This window comes from Amblyraja radiata, chromosome 15 (assembly GCF_010909765.2).
Source record: "Amblyraja radiata isolate CabotCenter1 chromosome 15, sAmbRad1.1.pri, whole genome shotgun sequence".
In the NCBI taxonomy this organism is placed as follows: domain Eukaryota; kingdom Metazoa; phylum Chordata; class Chondrichthyes; order Rajiformes; family Rajidae; genus Amblyraja; species Amblyraja radiata.
Window position 1 is genome coordinate 23,348,338 of NC_045970.1, and position 22,655 is coordinate 23,370,992.

A 22,655-nucleotide genomic window follows, 5' to 3' on the forward strand; every position below is an offset into this window, starting at 1 on the left:
TACTAAAGAACCTAATATAAAAGTTTGACTAAAACTTAAAACATTGCCAAGAGTAATCAGAGCATGATGTAGATAATTAAAATTCTAAAGTCAATGAGGTACAATGAAATCATAATTACTGACTGGAATCTACAGAAAGTTCTAAATCAGGATTCTGTTATTCAGTAAAACATTTTATATTTAACTGGACCAAGTGGGACCCGTTGGGTCACATCCCCAACGCGGCGGGGGGGGGGGGGGGGGGTCAGAGAGAGAGGGAGGTGGGTAGAGAGGGTGGGGGAGGGGGTAGAGAGGGAGGGGGAGGGTATAGAGAGGGAGGGGGAAGGGAGTAGAGAGGGAGGGGGAAGGGAGTAGAGAGGGAGGGGGAAGGGAGTAGAGAGGGAGGGGGAAGGGAGTAGAGAGGGAGGGTAGAGGAAGGGCGGATGGGTAGGGTGGTAGAGAGGGAGAGGGGCAGAGAGGGAGGGGGTAGAGTCCCTACCTCCTCATTTCCCTCATCCACCTCCCATTCCCTGCCCCAGGCCCTACTCGGGTCATAGAGCAGTGCCAGGGCCTGGAACTGGGCCTGGTTCTCGTAATCGACCCCGCCCTGGCTGTAGAACCAGGCTCGTCCTTGGTTCCAGCGGCAGCCTCCAGCCGTCAGCTCGGCCGCTGCCTGGGCTACAGTGCAGGTTCTGACTTCACCGTCTCTGACCCTGGTCCCATGCTCGTCCTTGGTTCCAGCGGCAGCTTCTTTAGCGGCCCCAGTCACGGCCCCGTCCCAAGCCCCGGGCTCGGCTCGCACTCCAGCTCGAGCACCAGGGCCAGCGGCTCCACCCTCGCAACCAGGTGTCGGGCGTCGGGCACTGGCAGTCGCCGCACGAGTGCTGAAGTGGCCCCTCCCTCCCGGAGTGTCCCGTCCTGCCTTGTGAGTCCATTCTGATGGGCTTACTTTTCTGAAATTAGTGAGTTTTCGGGCTGTTTTTAAAACTTTAAACTATTAAAAAGTTGGGAAATATAGGTGGGAATGCGACGGGAAGATTTTTATCGCCTTGAGGGGAAAATGTGAGTAGAATGTGTGAAAATGGGAAGGCTGTGGCCTAGCGTTTAGAAGGAAATGAGAATCAAGCAGACTGTGCCCAGATGACACACACCCACACACACAAATACATACACACAAACAAGATGAGAGTTTTATGCGCCTGTCCCATGTTGGTCGTTGCAGGTTGTTGAAAATTTTCAACATGTGGAAAATTCAGCGGCAACCAGAAAGACTCTACGACTCCTTGGGCGACTGAGGAGACTGGCGACATGTCGCGGGGTGATGCCTGTATGGTCGTGAGTAGTCGCCCAAAAAGTCGTACCTTGTTCTGGTCGCTGCTGGATTTGCAACATGAAAGGGTTGTGTATGTGGGACAGGCCCAATAGTTATATAGATATGTAATAGTTAATTTCCAAATATGTAATGAAAATGTAATTTCCAAAAACTTACTTCCTCACATTTAGAGATTACTCAGGCAGGATCCAGAATTGATTCCACTTAAAACAGAAATAAAAACGATTTGAAATTCAAAAAACTGCAGATGCTGTAAATTTGAAACAAAAGCAGAAAATACCGTAAACACTGCAGGTTAGGCAGCATCTGTGGAAATAGAGACAGATTTAGTTTTATGTCTGGGACCCATCGTGAGAACTGGGAAAAAGAGAAAACAATTCATTTTAGGCAACAAAGTAGAAGAGTGAATGGAAGAATGAAGGGAAAATCTGATAGTGTAAGACCAGATGGCTGAATGTCACCGTTAAAGTTAGATAAAGGTTCTCGATCTGTGTATTTTATTAGCAATGGGTAAAAATTGATATTCTGGCTTTACAGGATATTCAATAAAATTGTACACACTGGTTCCAGAGTGTACAGATTTACTACATGAGGAGGAGACTAGTCTTGATTCTGTATGGTTTAGAGGACTGAAGGGTGATCCCACTTACACATATAGGGCTCGGCATGCTCGTGTGTGGAGATGTTTTTCCAAGTTGAATCACATTCTCAGAATATGGCGTAGACTATTTAGGAATGAAATGAAAGACATTTCTTCACACCATTGGCAGTGAATCTTTGGAATTCTTTATTCTGCATGAAAATATAGCTGATGTTTGAGCCGACATGAGAACCAGATTGTTTTCTCAATATCTGTTACAGTCTGAAAATAAGTCTTCCCTATTTCTGGGTTACCAACTTTTAATGTACCAACTTTTTTTCAGTCTACTCTACATGTACAGCTTTATTGTTGTTTGTTTGGTCTATTCTCTAGCCATTGACATACTCACGAGAACCTGTTGATTTGTAACATTGCTGTGGATAGTTAAGACCAATTTAAGTATTTTGGGAAACCATGTATTTCAAGTATGGCAGATAAATAGAAAAGGAAAAGAGGAACAATGGGAGGTGATAAAAAAAAAGGATATGGGAGGGGAAAGTGAAAAGTACATTTAAGAAGAGGGTAGATAAAAGAAGAGGTAAACAAGTGACGGGCAAGAGATTGAAAAGGATTTTAGGTATGCAACAGGCTAGTCTTTGTGGAGGAAAGTGGGAGAGATTTGGGTTTGAATGGGCAATGCAAAAAAAAAACACACAAAGTGCTGGAGTAACTCAGCAGGTCAGGCAGCATCTCTGAAGAAAATGGATAGGTGCCGTTTCGGGTCGAGATCCTTCTTCAGACTGATTCGTTGAAATAAATGGTTCATTGAAATAGGGTGAACGGGACTGGTGAGGAGCAACTACAGACAAGGGGTTGTGGAAGAAGGATATAGGAAATCAAAAGTCATTAATTGATCAGGCTGGGAAACAAATATTGTATGTAGCTGATCCAAAACAAGTTAATTGGGGGCAGTGTGGGGGAAATAGAAACATAGAAACATAAACAATAGGTGCAGGAGTAGGCCATTCGGCCCTTCGAGCCTGCACCGCCATTCAATATGATCATGGCTGATCATCCAACTCAGTATCCCGTACCTGCCTTCTCTCCAGGGGATCCATACCCCCTGATCCCCTTAGCCACAAGGGCCACATCTAATTCCCTCTTAAATATAGCCAATGAACTGGCCTCAACTACCTTCTTTGGCAGAGAATTCCAAAGATTCACCACTCTCTGTGTGAAAAATGTTTTTCTCATCTCGGTCTTACAAGACTTCCCCTTATCCTAAAACTGTGACCCATTGTTCTGGACTTCCCCAACATCGGGAACAATCTTCCTGCATCTAGCCTGTCCAACCCCTTAAGAATTTTGTAAGTTTCTATAAGATCCCCCCTTTGCAGCGCGCTACTCTCTGCCACAGTACAGCTAGCAAACCACACCAGGATTCCATAGGAGAGGATACTTTCCACGGCGCATCGGTAGAAGGACAGCAGCAACGGCTGTGAGACGTTTGCTCTCCGCAGAGACCTCAGGAAATACAGCCGCTGATGTGACTTCTTCACGAGAGTGACGGTGTTCATTTGCCATTTGAGGTCCTGGGAGATGTTTATTCCCAGGAACTTAAAGCCAGTGACTCTCTCCACCATGTCTCCTTTGATGTATAAGGGAGCAGGTTCCTCTCTCCTCTTCCTCCTGAAGTCAACGACCAGCTCTTTTGTCTTTGATGGGTTGAGTACCAGGTTGTTTTTGGTACACCAGACAGTCAGTTTTTGGACTTCATCCCTGTAGGCAGACTCGTCGTTGTTGTTTATCAGTCCCACCACAGTCGTGTCGTCCGCAAACTTGATGATCCTGTTTGTACTGTGTGTTGGTATACAGTCATAAGTCCAATGATTTCACCGCTTTCCAAATGTGCTGCTATTCCATCCTTAATAACTGACTCTAGCATTTTCCCCACTACCGATGTTAGACTAACTGGTCTGTAATTCCGTTTTCTCTCTCCCTCCCTTTTCAAAAAGTGGGGTTACATTAGCTACCCTCCAATCCTCAGGAACTACTCCAGAATCTAAAGAGTTTTGAAAATTTATCACTAATACATCCACTATTATCACTATTATCACTATTTGGGTTTGAATGGGCAATGGGTTTGAATGGGCAATGGGTTTGAATGGGCAATGAAAAATTATCACTAATGCATCCACTATTTCTGGGGCTACAGTATTCTGGGATGCAGCCTATCTGGCCCTGGGGATTTATCGGCCTTTAATCCATTCAATTTACCTAACACCACTTCCCGGCTAACCTGGATTTCACTCAGTTCCTCCATCTCATTTGACCCCCGGTCCCTTGCTATTTCCGGCAGATTATTTATGTCTTCCTCAGAACCAAAGTAGTTATTCAATTGGTCTGCCATGTCCTTTTTCCCCATGATCAATTCACCTGTTTCTAACTGCAAGGGACCTACATTTGTTTTAACTAATCTTTTTCTCTTCACATATCTATAAAAACTTTTGCAGTCAGTTTTTATGTTCCCTGCCAGTTTTCTTTCATAATCTATTTTCCCTTTCCTAATTAATCCCTTTGTCCTCCTCTGCTGGACTCTGAATTTCTCCCCGTCCTCTGGTAGGCTGCTTTTTCTGGCTAATTTGTATGCTAAATGACAAATATAAAATGACAAATTTTATTTCAGAACTCACAAGGCTGACCAACTGGAAGTGATATGGTCTATGTGGTCATTGTTTATCAATATTCCCCATGAACATGTGGTTTATAGATATAATTTTGAAAAACGAACAATGAAACCAAACAATATGGGAAAGTATTTTAAATAAATAATTTTCCAAGTATTGCATTCATGTGGAGACTGAACTAACGGCATATGCCATTTATTTTTAATGCAAGAGAAAGGAATTTTGTCCCTAATCCCAAGTAAACAGGTACATCAAGTGTCAAGAATGTTTAAATGTCAAAAAATCCCCGGGCCAGGAACAATGGAATTCTTATTTGCTGCAGCATGCAGACACATTAAATGCAACAGCACAAATAAATATACAATAAATTAACAGTTGTTCTTGGTAAATCAGACCATGATAGTGCAAGTCAAAGTACATAATGCAACACAGTATGTAGTGTATAAATCACGAGGGAAAGTATCAACCTATCAAAGTGGGTTTCCAAAGTGCTGCCTATTTATAATACCATGTAGCACTACAAAGATATATTGAAGGATAATGCAAGTATGTAAAGATTGTAAATTTACAGTACATGAAGTAATTGATTCAAATCATTAGAGGATCACATTGGCTGGTTGCATCACGGCCTGGTTCGGCAACTCAAATGCCCAGGAATGAAAGAGAATGCATTGGGCACTGCCAGGTCCTTCACGGGTACTGACCTCCCCAAACATCGAAGGGTTTTATAGGAGTCACTCAAAAAGGCAGCCAGCATCTTCAAAGACCCCCACATCACTCCGGCCACGTTGTGATTTCACTCCTGCCATCAGGGAGATATATGAGCCTGAAAACCGTGACAACCAGGTTCAGGAGCAGCTTCGACCGAACAACCATCAGGACTACAAACACCAACCAAACTTCAAACACCAAACTGTCGTGGTTGCACTCGGGGCTTAAGGTTTTTGCTTTGTTTTGCACTATTATTGTTTTTTTAAATTTATTGAACTTTTATTTGTTTGTTTATTATGTTGAGTATCTATTGGGTACTGAGTTTGCAGACCTGTTATATTATTGCAAGTAAGAATTTCATTTTTCTGTTTCGGTACATATGCTAATTAAACATTCTTGACTCTCTTACATGACATTCTGTAGGATGATGTTAAGTTCATAGGCTGTATTTTGACAGATATATAAAAGATCTTTGTTTTCTAAGTATCACTCCTTGAACTGTGGAGTTTCACCTCTATTACCAGACATGATATAAGTGCATAAAAGATAGCTTCTTGTGCTGTTTAGCTTGCGGTTTGTATTAATCAAAATGAATGTTTCTTTAAGATAGACACAAACTGCTGGAGTAACTCAGTGGGTCAGGCAGCATCTCTGAAGAGAAAGAATAGGTGATGTTTCGGTTCGAGACCGTCTTAACTGACGTTGAATATATTAGCAATTGCTTTTTAATTAAGATTTTTGATATTTATCCTCCATACCGGTTTGGTGTTCATCAAGTGAAGTTATTCTTCCTGAGGACAATCTTCAGAATCGTGCAGATCACTAACCTTCCAAGTGCAGGAAATAAAATTGGGCTCCTCATGCATAATATGAATGCAGTGAAGTCACATAAAGTTCATGGGTATTAGAAGCTGAATCAATTTCTTCATAATAGCAATGCCATTTCTGGTTTATGGTAACTGAAGCCAATGGGACAGAACCGTTTTGAAAATGAATAAAATATGCCTGTGAAGATGTAGCTAAGCTGCAACATTCTTTTTCATCCTTGAAAAATATCTTGTACAAAGTTATTACTTAAAAAAGAGGAAAAGAAGAGATGCTGAGTTGATGGGATTCACAGAAGCAGATCAACGTGTTTTGACATTTATATGCTTTGCCAACAAAAGACTGCTTAAATGGAATCTGCAGGCAGGATATCCTCTGAACAGTTGCTTATACAATCAGATGATTATTTCAAAAGTTGAAATAAATGTTAACAGTCCTGAAAAATATTGCACGAATCCTTTTTTATCCTTTCTCAAATTGGAATCTTGAAAGACAGCTAATTTAAAATCTTTAATGTTTGTCAGTTTCTCTTTCATAGTGCCATCATTAAAGATGCAAACATTTAGGCCACCCCCCGCATCTTGCACCAGAAAGAACCATTGTGTTCTCAAACTCATTATCATAAGCTAAGATAATGGTTTCATTGTAAATCTGGATCAGTTCATTTGTTAAGACATCAACAGGTCTTTTTGAGATGAATACCAGTTTCTGTTTTCAGAATATTTCTGATTGATGTTATCACAAAAAAATCTAAAAGGCTGCATTGTTCTCTAGATTTATTCATCTGAAAATTATATATTAAAATTTTCAGCTTTCAGCTTAAGGAACATTTTCTAAAAATGGTAAACAGCCTTGAAATATAATGTAAATGGAGATCAGCTTTGAAACTGTGGCCTCGATTACTAAAACACAAATGATTTCTATGATTCTAACTTTATTTTTCAAACTAATAAAACTGATTTAAAAAACATAATTGCGATTAGATTTATGGAGCATCTGAAGTGCACCAGAAGACAAACTTTAACTTCCTGAGTGTCCTGGTCTCTTCATTTTTTTTAAACTATCACTTGTTTCCATGCTGTTGGAAAGGTGGTGGTGAATTCTGAAGACCCAAAAGTTTAGATTCTCTTCTTGTGTCTTGATAGGTTACAGAAGGTTGATAAGAATTTGTTCTGCTGGCCAACTCACCAAAGTGGAAATATTTGATCTTTTGTGAAAGTATCAATAAAATAAAAAGATATGGATGTGTTTGAGAATACCATGCTCCATTCATAAGTGAAAGGTCAATGAAATACGTGTTTAATCAAGGGGGAAATGAAGATTTTTAAGGCAGGACCATTGATCACAATGCTCCATTTTCTCAAATAGTTTGAATTGGATGAAGGGGATAAGCAAAAACATATTTCATGATGGGAACTAGTTTCTAACTATGCTTACACATGCTGCCAGTGTGGATTTGGGAACCCCTAACCTTTCCCAATGCATCTTTTTGACTCCTCTGTGCCAGTTGAAGGGAGGATAAATTAGTCATTTAAAGTGGGGCTATCATTGTCAGGTGAAAAATAAAAAGCTCACAATTACTTTCAGTGTGAAAAGCAATTCAAGACATTAATTTAAAAAATGCAAGAAATACTGAATACTAATTTTAGCAGATTAGTTTATTCTAATATTCCCTTTCTCAATTAACATTCCCAAGCTTTTGGTGATTTTACATATCAATGCTTAAGATTGCCGACAAGGAAATATTAACTTCTGGGACGTCACAACGCTGCATCTAACGGAGCTGCTTCCTCACAGTGCCAAAAGAACCGGGTTTGATTCTGACCACAGATGCAGTCTGTGTCGAGTTTGCAAGTTCTCCCTGTGACTGTGTGCGTCTCCTCTGGGTGCTCTGGTTTCCTCCCATATCTCAAAGATATGCATGTTTGTAAATTAATTGATCTCTGTAAATTACCCTTTGTATGCAAGGAGTGGATAAAAAAGTAGGATAACTTTGAACTATGTGAATGTGTGTGTGATCAATGCTCGTTGGTCCGAAGGGCCTGTTTCCATGCTGTATCTCTAAATTAAGTGCATTAGCATGGTGTGTGAGACAGAGTTAGATTTAGCTCTTAGACCTGAAGGAATCAAGGGAAATGGGGAAAAATCAAGAACAGGGTACTGATTTTAGATGATCAGCCATGATCATATTGAATGGCAGTGTTGGCTCGTTGGGCCGAATGGCCTACTCCTGCACCTATTTTTCTATGTTTCTATGTATTTTAGTACTCTAGTTAAAGGCTTCTCTTTTTTTTTTAAACCAGACATTTTTTCAGTTGAAAACCTATTCAAGTTTGAAAGTTCAACAAATATAAAATTGACAACAGATTTTCAGGTAAACTTTTATCACATGAAAAATCACAAAGAGAGAATAGATCAATGGTGTCCCCTCTGCCCCCCCTTCCCCCCCACCCGCCCATTGAAAAATAAATGGCAAGATCAAATAGTCATGATTTGAGCATTGTTGTCCAAAGTTGTTTTTCTAATTGCTTTACTCGTTTTCTTCAAGATACAGGAAAAAGAAGAGCAAATGTCACATAAACAGGCATTGTCAGCCCAGACACCAACAGAACCTGAAAACAAACCATGAGATCATTATTTTTCTTTGACATAGATATACTGTTAAGACAGAAGTAAAAAAGTTGTTTTTACATTGTGCCCTGAGCTTTGAAATGTATAACCTGCATCCTGTATTGTGAAGCCCCAACATTTCTATGCACAGCCAGACGTATGGAGAGAATATGTGCACAGAGTTTTGACATCATGATGTTATAGACTTTGTCTATCTTAACACAGCAGAACAATGTCATCACCTTCTGATTGTTACACTAACATCAGCCTCATTAACATCAGCAGCAAGCAAAAGTTCAGTGGAAAATAAAAAGTGATCTCCTTCAGCACTGGATAAAAAACATAGGTTTTATTCTGTCATGGAGGTTTTATGCAGGAGTTGTGGGTGGTCAAAGACTAACTTAAAAAATTGGTTGGGGCAATTACAACAAAAGACATTGGTATTCCTACACTTGGATTTACCACTTTTATTTCCTTTGATCCCTGGTAAAATTTCGACATTTAAATTGAGTTGGCAATGACTGCACCCATAATACTACATAATAGATTAATTATTTTTTAGTAATAGGTTAAATTTTGACAATTATTGGTAGGGTAATAAAAGATCAATGTTAATTACATTAAAATCATAACTTACCTCACTTTGGCAGGACTTTTTGGTAATACCAAATTTCTGACGTGAGTAACCAGTGGTAAAGACTTGCCATTCTTCATCTATCATTGTCTGTACCATGATCTCATATTTCAATTCACGTTCCTGTCTCAAGCTGAAAGCCTTGCGTTCAGTAATTCCATAAGGTAAATTTGTGTCTGCGTGATTTAATCTCTGGAATATCAATTAAATCAAGAGATTCTTTTATTAGTGAGGATTTGGTGATTTGTGACTTTATTTAATGCAATTATTAAATGCTATTATTTAATTCCATATTTATGACGTTTTAGCACTCTCCTAGTTGCCCTATCTTACTGCTTAAACTATTTTAGATCACAACTGAATAAAAAGAGGGATGGAGAAGAACAAATGAGAGAGGATGTGGAATTCAATTTTTACCAGCCCTGGTGCGATACTATTTCCTCTGTTTTAAATAAAAGCACACACACACATATGGTATTAAAACGCTTTTTTTCTATATTTTCCTAGTTCCAATGAATGCCATCCATCTAAAACATTCACTGTATTTTGCTCTCTGGAGGTGACCTGCTGAGCATTTCCAGCGGTGTCAATGTTTGTTTCAAAATATGTGATTGCTTACCAAGTGATTTTATAATTATTTTTTGGCCCAATGCTTATATGGATTATGAAAAGTGAACAAATGAGTGTATTTGTGGTAGAGGTGAATCTGGAAGTCTTCAGGATATGAAGGTCCTGGCAAGTATCACAAAAGGACCTAATTGTCATCATTTTAATTTCATTTTCCACCCGGCATTTGGCGATGTTGACTGGCTTCTGGCTGTGTAGGCTACCTATGGGGCTGGTCTATGCCAATCAGAAAAGACGGGATTGGTCAGCAGTCTCAAAGTATGGAAAATGGGACAGAGGGAGAGAGACATGTCGGAACAGAAATGGGTGTTTAGGTTGTCAACTGAAAGATAGAGTAGAGGACATCATAAGGCTGAAAGGCAATGTGAAGAAATATTTAGGCTGAGACGTTGGGAAGTTGGCTCTAGGTAGAAAATGGTAGCAAAGAGAATGTGCAATCAAAAGAACATTTGTTTTGAGATGGACTGCTGCACACTTGCTCTCTATAACTCGCATGTAATTCAGTAAGAACCACAACTTCATGAGCATGCTACTTCCATTTCCTTTAAGGTTCTGGGTTTTTCAACCCGGGGAAATGTAGATGACCGGATTCAATTTAAATCATGGTCCCAACTGTGTTGTGATGATATGATTTAAATAGGGTGTCATATTCAAAGCAAAAGGCACTTGTATGTCGTGCAGTCCTTCCTTGATAAATGATAAGCATGAACAGAATAGATTATTGTTGATCGATGTGATTATTTAACAAAACAATATTGTTTAAAAGATATATTCTGCAAATGCTCTGACTATTTAACTAATGTTCATTAAGCTAGAACACATTGAAACAAGAGAATAATTATAATATTCACTAATCTGAGTAATAAAAGGAAATGTTATATATGTCTAACAATTAATACAATTCAATTGTAAGATATTATTTTAAATGTGCAGGCACCTTGCGGTTTACGTGGGGGTTACGTTCTTGGAAAAGTAGTGCCTAATTAAAAAATGCATAAATTAAACAAAAACGCGACTACACTACCAGGTGTAAATTTGAACGCGTAATTCGAATAATATGTGCGTGTAAATCAAGCTTTGGTATTAAATCAACAAGTGCGTTATTTCAAAAACACGCATAAAACGCAAGGTGCCAGTACTTGATTTGATATTTCTGTCGCTTAATTTATTGAAGTTCTACAATGACACTGAATGGTGACCGCTGATTTTTATTTCGTTATTCTGTTACATATTTGCAGATATCAACTGGCTATAAATAAATAAAAATATTTAGCCATATATATTCATCACTAATCTCACTACAGCCAAAAATCTTAAGGAAAAGCATAAAACAAAAAAAAGTAAACGGTACATATTTAGGTAAAGGATGTGAGATGAATTGAAAGATAAAGGCTATAGAATAAAGCAGGTCTTGCCAGAAAGTACAGAGGAAGACAAATCTCCTAAAAGGTGCTCTACGCATTTTGTTGATCTTTCAAATGATCAAAATTACCATTGTTGCCATGTCATTGACCATTTCAATCGGGAAACAGTATTTGCAAATGTCTGTTGTACAACAGGCTGAAGTCTCAGGTATGGCACAACCATTAACCATATAACAATTACAGCACGGAAACAGGCCATCTCGGCCCTACAAGTCCGTGCCGAACAACTTTTTTCCCTTAGTCCCACCTGCCTGCACTCATACCATAACCCTCCATTCCCTTCTCATCCATATGCCTATCCAATTTATTTTTAAATGATACCAACGAACCTGCCGCCACCACTTCCACTGGAAGCTCATTCCACACCGCTACCACTCTCTGAGTAAAGAAGTTCCCCCTCATGTTACCCCTAAACTTCTGTCCCTTAATTCTGAAGTCATGTCCTCTTGTTTGAATCTTCCCTATTCTCAAAGGGAAAAGCTTGATCACATCAACTCTGTCTATCCCTCTCATCATTTTAAACCATTACACTGATGCACAAGGGAAAATCCTGCAGTCGGGTCTGATGGGTGTGGTGCTCAGTTGCACATTCAGGTACAAGCAGGCCAGGAGCGCTGCTTCAGAGGGAGAGGAACAGAGTGGGTCAGCAGGGTGAGGATTAATATGGAGAAGAAGTGGAGATCAGCATGACCCATGGGGAGCTCGAGCGGCACTAATTGGGGATTGCAGAGTGGTGACATAAAGGGTTTTAGGACAAGGGACGAGATTGCTTTAAAGAACAATGTTGCCTATTTTCTCTGGCAAACTACAATCTATAGATTCAGGATCAGTTCCTGTGGATTGGAGGGTTATCCCACTTTTTAAGAAAGGAGGGAGAGAAATCAGGGAATTATAGATCAGTTATCCTGAAATCGGTGGTGGGGCAGATGTTGGAGTAAATTATAAAAGATGAAATAGCGGCACATTTGGATAGCAGTAACAGGATCGGTCTGAGTCAGCAGGGATTTACGAAGGGGTAATCATGATTGACTAATCTTCTAGAATGTTTTGATGATGTAACTTGGAAAATGGACAAGGGAGAGCCAGTGGATGTAGTGTACATGGACTTTCAGAAAGCCTTTAATAAAGTCTCACACAGGAGATTAGTGGGCAATATTATCCCACATGGTATTGGGGTAGGGTACTGACATGGATAGAAAATTGGTTGGCAGACAGGAAACAAAGAGTAGGGATTAACGGGTCCCTTTCAGAATGGCAGCCAGTGACGAGTGGGGTACCGCAAGGCTCGGTACTGGGATCGCAGCTATTTATAATATACATTAATGATTTAGATGAAGGGATTAACAGTAACATTAGCAAATTTACAGATGACACAAAGCTGGGTGGCAGTGTGAACTGTGAGGAGGATGCCATGAGGATGCAGGGTGACTTGGACAGGTTGGGTGAGTGGGCAGGCATGGCAGATGCAGTTTGATGTGGATAAATGTGAGGTTATCCACTTTGGTGGCAAGAACAGAAGGGCAGATTATTATCTGAATGGTGTTAAGTTAGGAAAAGGAGATGTACAATGAGATTTGGGTGTCCTTGTACATCAGTCACTGCTGCTTCTGCATTCCAATAAGAGGCTACTCCACACAACCATATCCAGTCTGAAGAAGGAAATGTAAGCATGCAGGTACAACAGGCAGTGAAGAAAGCTAATGGCATGTTAGCCTTCATGACAAGAGAAGGGATCTTATTGAAACACATACAGTAAGATTATTAAGGGATTGGACACGATAGAGGCAGGAAACATGTTCCCGATATTGGGGGAGTCCAGAATCAGGGGCCACAGTTTAAGAATAAGGGGTTGGCCATTTAGAACGGAGATGAGGAAAAACTTTTCACTCAGAGTTGTGAATGTGTGGAATTCTCCGCCTCAGAAAGCAATGGAGGCTGATTCTCTGGATGCTTTCAAGATAGTTAAATAGAGCTCAAAGATAGTGGAGTTAACGGATATGGGGAGAAGGCAGGAATGGGGTACTGATTGTGGATGATCAGCTATGATAACAGTGAATTACGGTGCTCGCTCGAAGGGCTGAATGGCCTACTCCTGGACCTATTGTCTATTGATCACTATTGCATTTCACTTTGGGAAACATCGATTTTCAATGAAGTTTGACAAAGTACTGGAGAAATTATGCTCAAATAAAAGCTGCCAAATTCTTAGTTTCCATGGGTACCAAAAGAGGAAAAATGCAGAAATAATGGAAATTAGAGTTGATATTCCACATTTGGTCTAATTCTGTACAATCCTAGTATTCTTCTATTCTTCTACTAAGGAAAGAAAGAAAATAGTTACAGATCCTGTATCATTTTTTGGGAAAAGGCTGGAATTTATTATGAAACACGTGATAATAAGGCATTACGAAAAATTATAGAATGATTAAGCAGACTCAAGAAGGCTTTCGTGGAAGTTCAGTTTCACTGATATGACAGCAATTTTAGAGGGTGAAAGCTTATTAGAAGCCCTAAAATAGATGGGATGATATCTCAGCAGGAATTGTTAAATAAATTAAATGGTAGAAAATAGACAATATGTACAACAAACTGGTTATCTTCACACCCCTTTCAGAATCTTCTATACCCTATCTAAGACATCATTGACCTGGCACCAGGGAGGCAAACTACCATTTTGGTGTACTGCTTTTGGCCACTGAAGCACGTTCTCCTATTAACAAACCCCCCACCAGTACTACACAAACAGACCTTTCCCTCCACTGCTATGCATCAGTGCTAATCACACTGCTGCTACTGCATTCCAATGAGAGGCTACTCCACACAACCATATCCAGTCTGAAGAAGGGTCTCAACCCGAAACATTGCCTATTCCTTTGCTCCATAGATGCTGCCTCACCCGCTGAGTTTCTCCAGCATTTTTGTCTATCCTCCAAAATGATATATCTGTTTGAGAGGGGGAATGGCCACTACCAACATGAAGTGACTGCTCTTCTTTTGGTCATCTATCTCCTTTTTTTCTTTATCTGTAGTATGACCAATTCACTCAACATCTGATCTACAATATTTTTCACATCGCAGATGTTCCACAGTGAGTTCATCACAGCTCCAACTGCTCCATATAGCCTGAAAGAAGCTGCAGTGTGACACCTTTCCTGCAGGTACAGTCACCAGGGACACTATGGTTGTCTCTGATCTCCCAATTCCCAGAGAAGAAGCATACCATTGCCTTAATGTCCACTTGTTTTATCTCCAGTTCTTTCCATCAAAAACAAATATCTTACCTTATTATGACTTACTCTCCCCTCAATGAAGCCCAAATGCCCACCATAACCCACAGTTTGACTTCATAGCAGCGCTTGGACCTCTGAGTCTCTCAAAAAATGTTCTACCACTTCCAACAATAGGGCATCAAGCATACTAGGATTATTGTGAACGGCTACTTGAGGTCACACCAGTTGGTAGACAATGCAGGTAAGTTATGACATTTCCTATACCATTTAAAAGTAGGCAAGGTTCCCTGTATAATCATGCTGAAAGTGAAAGAATTGTACATAACTCCTTGGATATTGTGTGCATATGAACATCACTACGAACCTGGGAGAAACTGGCAAGGCTGCCCTCTATAATGTCGATTTACACGGGATTTTATGCATTTTAGAATTTCTAGCCCGATATTTTTAAATGGTGAGTAATTGATAACTGACAGTGTGCAAAGAGACCTTGGTTTGTTGGTTCATGAACTCAGAAATAGCAAACTGTTAGTGGTGCGAACAGTGTATTGCCCTTTATTGCAAAAGAGTTGGAGTACAAGAGTAAGGCTGTTTTGCTTCAATTTTGCAGGTCTTTGGTAAAACCACATCCTGAAGTACAGTGCACAGTTTTGTTTGATGTACATAAGGATGCTACAATATATTTGCCTTGGAGCTATAGAAGTATAGTTTCACGAGAATGGTTCTCACAAAGAGCATGTCGTCCTCTGAGGAAACAATATGATTGTTCTTTGTGTTTAGAAAAAAATGAGATGATCTCTTGAAATATACAGTGCCCTCCATAATGTTTGGGACAAAGACCCATCATTTATTTATTTGCCTCTGGACTCTACAATTTGAGATTTGTAATAGAAAAAATGACATGTGGTTAAAGTGCACATTGTCAGATTTTATTAAAGGGTATTTTTATACATTTGGTTTCACCATGTAAAAATTACAGCTGTGTTTATACATAGTCCCCCCCCCATTTCAGGTCGCCATAATGTTAGGGACACATGGCTTCACAGGCGTTTGTAATTATAAGGTATAAGAGAGTTCTCAGCACCTAGTCATTCCTCCAGTCTTTCCATCACCTTTGGAAACATTTATTGCTGTTTATCAACATGAGGACCAAAGTTGTGCCAATGAAAGTCAAAGAAGCCATTATGAGACTGAGAAACAAGAATAAAACTGTTAGGTACATCAGCCAAACCTTAGGCTTACCAAAATCAACTGTTTGGAACATCTTTAAGAAAAAAGAGAGCACTGGTGAGCTTACTAATCAAAAAGGGACTGGCAGACCAAGGAAGACCTCCACAGCTGATGACAGAAGAATTCTATCTATAATAAAGGAAAATCCTCAAACACCTGTCAGACAGATCAGAAACACTCTTCAGGAGTCAGGTATGGATTTGTCAATGACCACTGTCCACTGAAGACTTCATGAACAGAAATACAGAGGCTACACTGTAAAATGCAAACCCCTGGTTAATCGCAAAAATAGGATAGCCGGGTTACAGTTTGCCAAGAAGTACTTAAAAGAGCAACCACAGTTCTGGAAAAAGACTTGTGGACAGATGAGACGAAGATTAACTTACATCAAAGTATGGAGGAGAGAAGGAACTGCCCAAGATCCAAAGCATATCACCTCATCTGTGAAACAAGGTGGTGGGGGTGTTATGGCCTGGGCTGTATGGCTGTTGAAGGTACTGGCTCACTTATTTAATTGATGATACAACTGCTGATTGTAGTAGCGTAGTGAATTCTGAAGTGTATAGACACATCCTATCTGCTCAAGTGCAAACAAATGCCGGCGGTTAATTCCACAAAAAGACAATGATCCCAAACATACTGCTAAAGCAACAAAGGAGTTTTTCAAAGTTAACAAACGGTCAATTCTTGAGTGGCCAAGTCAATCACCTGATCTGAACCCAATTGAGCATGCCTTTTATATGATGAAGAGGACACTGAAGGGGACTAGCCCCCAAAACAAGCATAAGCTAAAGATTGTTGCTATACAGGCCTGGCAGAGCATCACCAGAGAAGACACCCAGCAACTGGTGATGTCCATGAATCGCAGACTTCAAGCAGTCATTGCATGCAAGGGATATGCAACAAAATACTAAACATGACTACTTTCATTTACATGACATTGCTGTGTCCCAAACATTATGGTGCCCTGAAATAAACACTGCTGTAATTTCTACATGGTGAAACCAAAATGTATAAAAATGGCCTTTATTAAAATCTGACAATGTGCGCTATAATCACATGCGATTTTTTTCTATTACAAATCTCAAATTGTGGAATACAGAGGCAAATAAATAAATGATGGGTCTTTGTCCCAAACATTATGGAGGGCACTGTATGATTCTGAGAGTTTACCTGATAGATGCTAAGAGTTTGTTTACACAAAATGGTGTGCAGAATGAGGAGATAGTCTCAGGATAAGGAGTTGCCCATTTAGGACTGAGATGAGGAAAATATATGAATTATCTTCCGTCAAGGCATTGAATATATTCTAGACAGAGATTGACACATGTTTGCACACTTAAGGGCCTGTCCCACGAGCATGCGACTGCATGCAGCAAGCGCGTCCTAACGTGGTCGCTTGAGCCGTACGGCCTCGCGGGGCTGGTCCCACTTCGATCGCCGGAGCTGTATGGAGTTGTGCGGAGCTGGTCCCAATATCGTGCGGGGCTCCGAAAAACTGACACTGTCCAAAAATTTCACGCGGCAACGGCCTGCCGACCCGCAGCCGCATTGAGGCCGTACGCACCGCCTCGACGGGCGTGCGCAGCATCTCAACGCCGTACGCAGCGTCTTGACACGCGAACTTCCCGCGGACTTCGCTCGAACTTCACGTCAACTCATACGGAATCACTCGACCTCCGCTTCCGGTTTGGTCGCGCTCGCCGCATGCAGTCGCATGCTGGTGGGACAGGCCCTGTACGGGGATCACTCGACCTCCGCGCGGCCCCCGCTTCCTGTTTGGTCGCGCTTGCCGCATGCAGTCGCATGCTCATGGGACAGGCCCTTTAAGGAATCAAGGGACATGAAAATTGGACAGATGCAGGCAATGTCCCAAACTTGTCCAATGGTGAAGAAGTCATTTGATTTACTCCTGCTTCTTACGTTCTTAAAACGTTCTGCATTTCACAACCAAGGAACGAAACTCCTGTTAGGGACAAGTAACTGCAGATGCTGGAATCCTGGTCAAAACACAAAATGCTGGAGGAACTCAGCAGGTCAACCATCATCTATGGAGGGAATGGTCAGACAATGTTTTGGGTGGAGACCCTTCTTCAGAAACTACTGTCAGTTTGTTTAATACAAAAATAGTAATACTGATATTTTCTGTTCCACCTAAATATATAAATTATGCATATAAAACAAAAGCAATCTGAATGTAAGTGTCTGCCATTTGTTATCTTTGAGCAGATTCAAGTCACTGAGCATGAGAGTGGAAGTATACTTATGAAGGCTTCATGCCACAAGGAATGATTTGGCAGGAATACAATCTGAACATGAAGTATTCCACAGGGGACACATACTGTATATGTGCCTTTTCCTCTGTTCAAAATAAATCAATTTTATTAAATCTTTCTGACAATGATGATGAATGCATTCAACTTATCTTGCACAAAACTCTCAGTATTGATGTCTACTACATTAACTCTTCCATAGCTGAAAGAGTAGTTCTTGCAGGAGTTGAACAACTATCTGATAATCTGCACTGAGTCCAAAAATCTGTGAACTGCCACGGTGCTTTAACCTGATAGATCTGAATGTATGTCAGGGGTTTCGACGTCAGCCAATGGTTTTCAGTGGTGGCTTCATAATCATTTCTACAGGCTGCACGTTAACATGAATTCATGCCAACATAGCCCCAAGCAAAGCCCATTTTTTGTGGGATATGTGAAATAGTCTTTGTTTCAGTGCTACTCGAGACCCATCCCTAAACTTTCAAACTAATCAAACGTAGACTGATTGACTGCTTTGTGCAGCACTCACATCTGACCCTGAGCACAGATCTGACCCTGAGCTTCCTGTTACCTAACAGTTTAATTTGCAACTCCTTTCCCTCTCTGAACCATTTGTCTGTGGCCTCATCTTTTTTTAAGAAAACCCAATTTAAGCCAGATGAACAACACCTTGTTTTCCTTTGCACACTTGCCTCACCCTATCAAATACATCCCCCTTTGTCCTGTTCATCTCTTCTCCAAACCCTCTGCAACTTAAAGCTAATTTGTTTGCTCTTTTGTCTGATTTTCCCAAAACATCTTTGATCTAAAAAGTTAATTCTGTTTCTCTTTTCACACTTGTTGCTTGCCTGCTGAGTGTTCCAGACATTTCAAATTATTATTGATTTAATACTCTCAGCAATTGCTCGTTTGCTTTCAACTTCAAGAGCGTTAGCTGCTCCACATGTGCTATGTATGCATAGCCACGAATTGCACCGTAGTCAAGGCTATTGTGTACTCACTCTAACTGTAAAATCTCTCATGTGTCATGTGTATGGAGACAAGTATTTCAGCATTCTGGGTCTCATACTGAATCATCCTCCACTAAAAATAGCTCTAGTCATATCTTGGTGAGATTCAGTTATGGTATTTGTCATGTTTGATTTCTCCAGTTAGATTATTCTATAAATACAAGACGTGCATAGTTGTGCTTAGTTAACAACCTGTAGTTTCTCATCAACTCATTATGAACTTCAAATTTGCCTATCTGTGCAAGTGGCTGCTTCTAGTTGGATTGAAGAAAATGATTGATATATAGGCTTAGTGCTTCTCACGATTATAATTCAAGTGCTTATTTGTCATCTAGATATGAACTGGAGCAATGAAATTCTTACTTGCTGCAGCTTTATAGGCACATTAGATTAGACTAAATAAATAAATATACAATAAATTATCTGTTATTCTCAGGGTTTTTTTAGGATATGAGTTGAGCGGATTGAGACCAGTGTAAATTGGACATAGATTTTTTTCTCATAGTATATTATCTTCTCTGTCATAGTATTCTTATTAAATTGTCTTCATCAGTGCAGTACATTTTCTATATCTTTAACCTACCGCTTTCCTTCCTGTTTATGCTCCTGCCGCATGCTTTGGGTGTTGCATAATATCTTCCAGAACTCCTGCCAGGTTTATTAGGTTGACAGGAAGTCATTCAGTCATTCAGCATCAAATTGTCAATTAGTTACCTTGTTTGTGTATTTTTTATGAGTTCTGCCCTCACCCATATATGTTTATACTGATTCATCACAATGGTTCCAAATTTATTCAGGATCTGGTCTTTTATGTTAAAAAAAGGCAAATATTGTGCCACATTAAGTGTATTAACAGCATAAGAACTATTTAAGTTTGTACGATAGACACATTATGATTGGTTACTATTTTTCATTACCAACAAGAAAAACATTCTGTCGAGTCTTTTACTTTGAAAATACACATTTAGTTTTAATTTAGTTTGGAGATACAGCGCGGAAACAGGCCCTTCGGCCCACCGAGTCCGCACAGACCAGCGATCCCTGCACATTAACACTATCCTACACACACTAATTTACACTTCTACCAAGCCAATTAACCTACAAATCTGTACATCTTTGGAGTGTGGGAGGAAAGCAAAGATCTTGATGAAAACCCATGCGGTCACGGGGTGGACGTACAAAGTCCCGTAGTCGGGATGGAACCTGGGTCTCTGACTCTGCAAGCGCTGTAAGGCAGCAACTCTACCGCTTCTTGGCCCATTCTTGGGATTTTATTAAAATCACATTCACTTCAAAGAATGCTAAGCAATTGTACTGTGTTCAGAAGAATATATAAGCCAACAATTGCAGTGATATTTTCCTTCATGAGATGAAACAGTGAGATGGACGACTAAAAGATAATAATCAGCAATCGTAACCCAGATGATACATTAATAGCATACACTTGGTCAGTTAAATATATCTAATGTTTTATCATGAATACTTTGAAATAACTTGTTACAATCCATTCAAAACTAATGTTTGAGTAACCTTGCTATTGATAAGCAACTTGAATTATAAATTCAATTAACTGTCTTCTGTTTAGGCAAGGTTAATTATGCATAACTTATGTCCGTTTGCTTAGGAACTGCATTCATCTATTCTGCATTTGCTTCAAAAGGAATGTTTGTAATGTTCTGAAGGTCATATTGATGGGTTTTTGATTGGTTGGGCAGGTGGGCTGAGAAATGGTTGATGGCATTTAATACGGAGAAATGCGAGGAATTACATTTTGGGAAGTCTAACAAGGGCAGGGCCTCCACAGTGAATGGTAGGGCTGTGGGGAGTGTTGTGAAGCAGAGAGAATGCAGGTACATAGTTCCATGAAAGTGGCATCGCAGGTAGACAGGGTGGTCAAAAGGACTTTTTGCACATTGGCCTTCATCACTCAGATGCCATGTTACAATTATATAAGACATTGGTGAAGCCACACTTAGAGTATTGTGTTCATATCTGATCACCATATTATGGAGAAGATGTACAGAGAAAGGGTACAGAGCAGATTTACGAGGATGTTGCCAGGACTTGAGGGCCTGAGCTATAGCGAGAGGTTAAGCAGACTAAACTTTATTCCTTGTAGCGCAGAAGAATAAGGGGTGATCTTACAGAGGTATGCAAAATCATGAGAGGAATAGATCATATAAATGGACAGTCTTTTGCCCAGAGTAGGGGAATCAAGAACCGGAGGGGCGGGGGGAGATTTAATAGGAACCAGAACACAAAGGGTCGTGAATATATGGAACAAGTTGCCGGAGGAGGTAGTTGAGACAGGTACTATCATAATGTTTAAGAGACATTTGGACTGGTACATGGATAGGATAAGGTTTAGGTTTAGAGGGTTATGGGCCAGGCACGGGCAGGTGGGGCTAATGTAGATGAGGCATGTTAGTCAGCATGGGCAGGTTGGGCCGTAGGGCCTATTTCAACACTGTATGATTCTATGACTCTATATTGGCTGAGCTACCACTGCTACTTCATTTGGTCACCTGTAAGGATTTATGATTGGGTAGGAGATAGTAGGTACCAATACCACACTTGAAAAGAAGTTGAGTAACCCATTATTGCTTCTTCTAGTAAAATAGCAAAGTGTGCCCTTAAAACCATAAAAAAAATACCATATCTGAATGCTGAAACTCTATCTTAGTAGCTACATTTACTTAGCTTGAGTGTGACAACAGAATTAGAGATTAATCATTCAAAGGCTTAATAGTTTAGGACAAAATGTTTTCTTTCTTGGAATTATTTAATTATTAGAATTCATAACCTCCAGTGGACAGGTGATATTTATTTTAAAGACTACGGTGCTTTTTGCTAAAGGCAGTTGAAAGGCAGTATAGTCAGTATACCAGAAAAAGTGGCTCATTGGGTCGATATTATCTTGTAAATGTGTACATACAGGGAAAAGTTCTGCTTCAGTTTGCAACAAATACTTGCATTGCTGTGGAGGGGGTTACATGCTGCAGTCTCATTAAAAGTTCAACATTATTTATTTAGAACCTATCTGCACCTGAGATCTTCCACAGGAGACATGTACCAGATCAGACTCTATGTAATTCAGTTTGGAGTATTCCTTGGAGAGAGGCCTTCATATGCCAAAACAAATAGTGGTGTCATTGCAAGCATCGACTATATTAGATAGATTGGAGCAACAGCTGAACAGGCATACAACTTCCACCAGCTGGTGATGGATCTTGGGTGAACAACATCATAGTTTGTTCTCAAGGGGAATTGCATCTCATTTAGAGACGGTGGCTAAAAGAAACAGGAACATGGTTCCATTGAATTAATAGTCAAGTGCCATGTGACTGCAATAAAATCAATATCTTATTCTGGAAATAAGAACTATTTAACACTTCCTGCATTATTTAAAACTTTAAGAGACTGGATATATGGGTATTTGAAGGCAACAAATATCCTCTGCAAGCATTGCCATCGACACCCACTACAGTTAAAAGCTAAAGAG

The 22,655-nt window shown here is 40.1% G+C and overlaps 1 protein-coding gene across 1 annotated transcript in view; it reads right to left on the reverse strand.

Annotated features, from left to right (window-relative positions):
* Positions 1–8,593: 8,593 nt before the first annotated feature.
* btbd16 (BTB domain containing 16) overlaps positions 8,594–22,655 on the reverse strand; it is a 79,000-nt gene continuing 64,938 nt past the window's right edge. Inside the window, exons 13-14 of the mRNA XM_033034753.1 lie at positions 9,363–9,551; positions 8,594–8,727 (exon numbers count right to left, since the gene is read on the reverse strand). Of these exons, the coding sequence (XP_032890644.1) occupies positions 8,659–8,727; positions 9,363–9,551 (258 nt within the window). The 3' untranslated portion in view covers positions 8,594–8,658. The remainder of the gene's footprint in view (positions 8,728–9,362; positions 9,552–22,655) is intronic.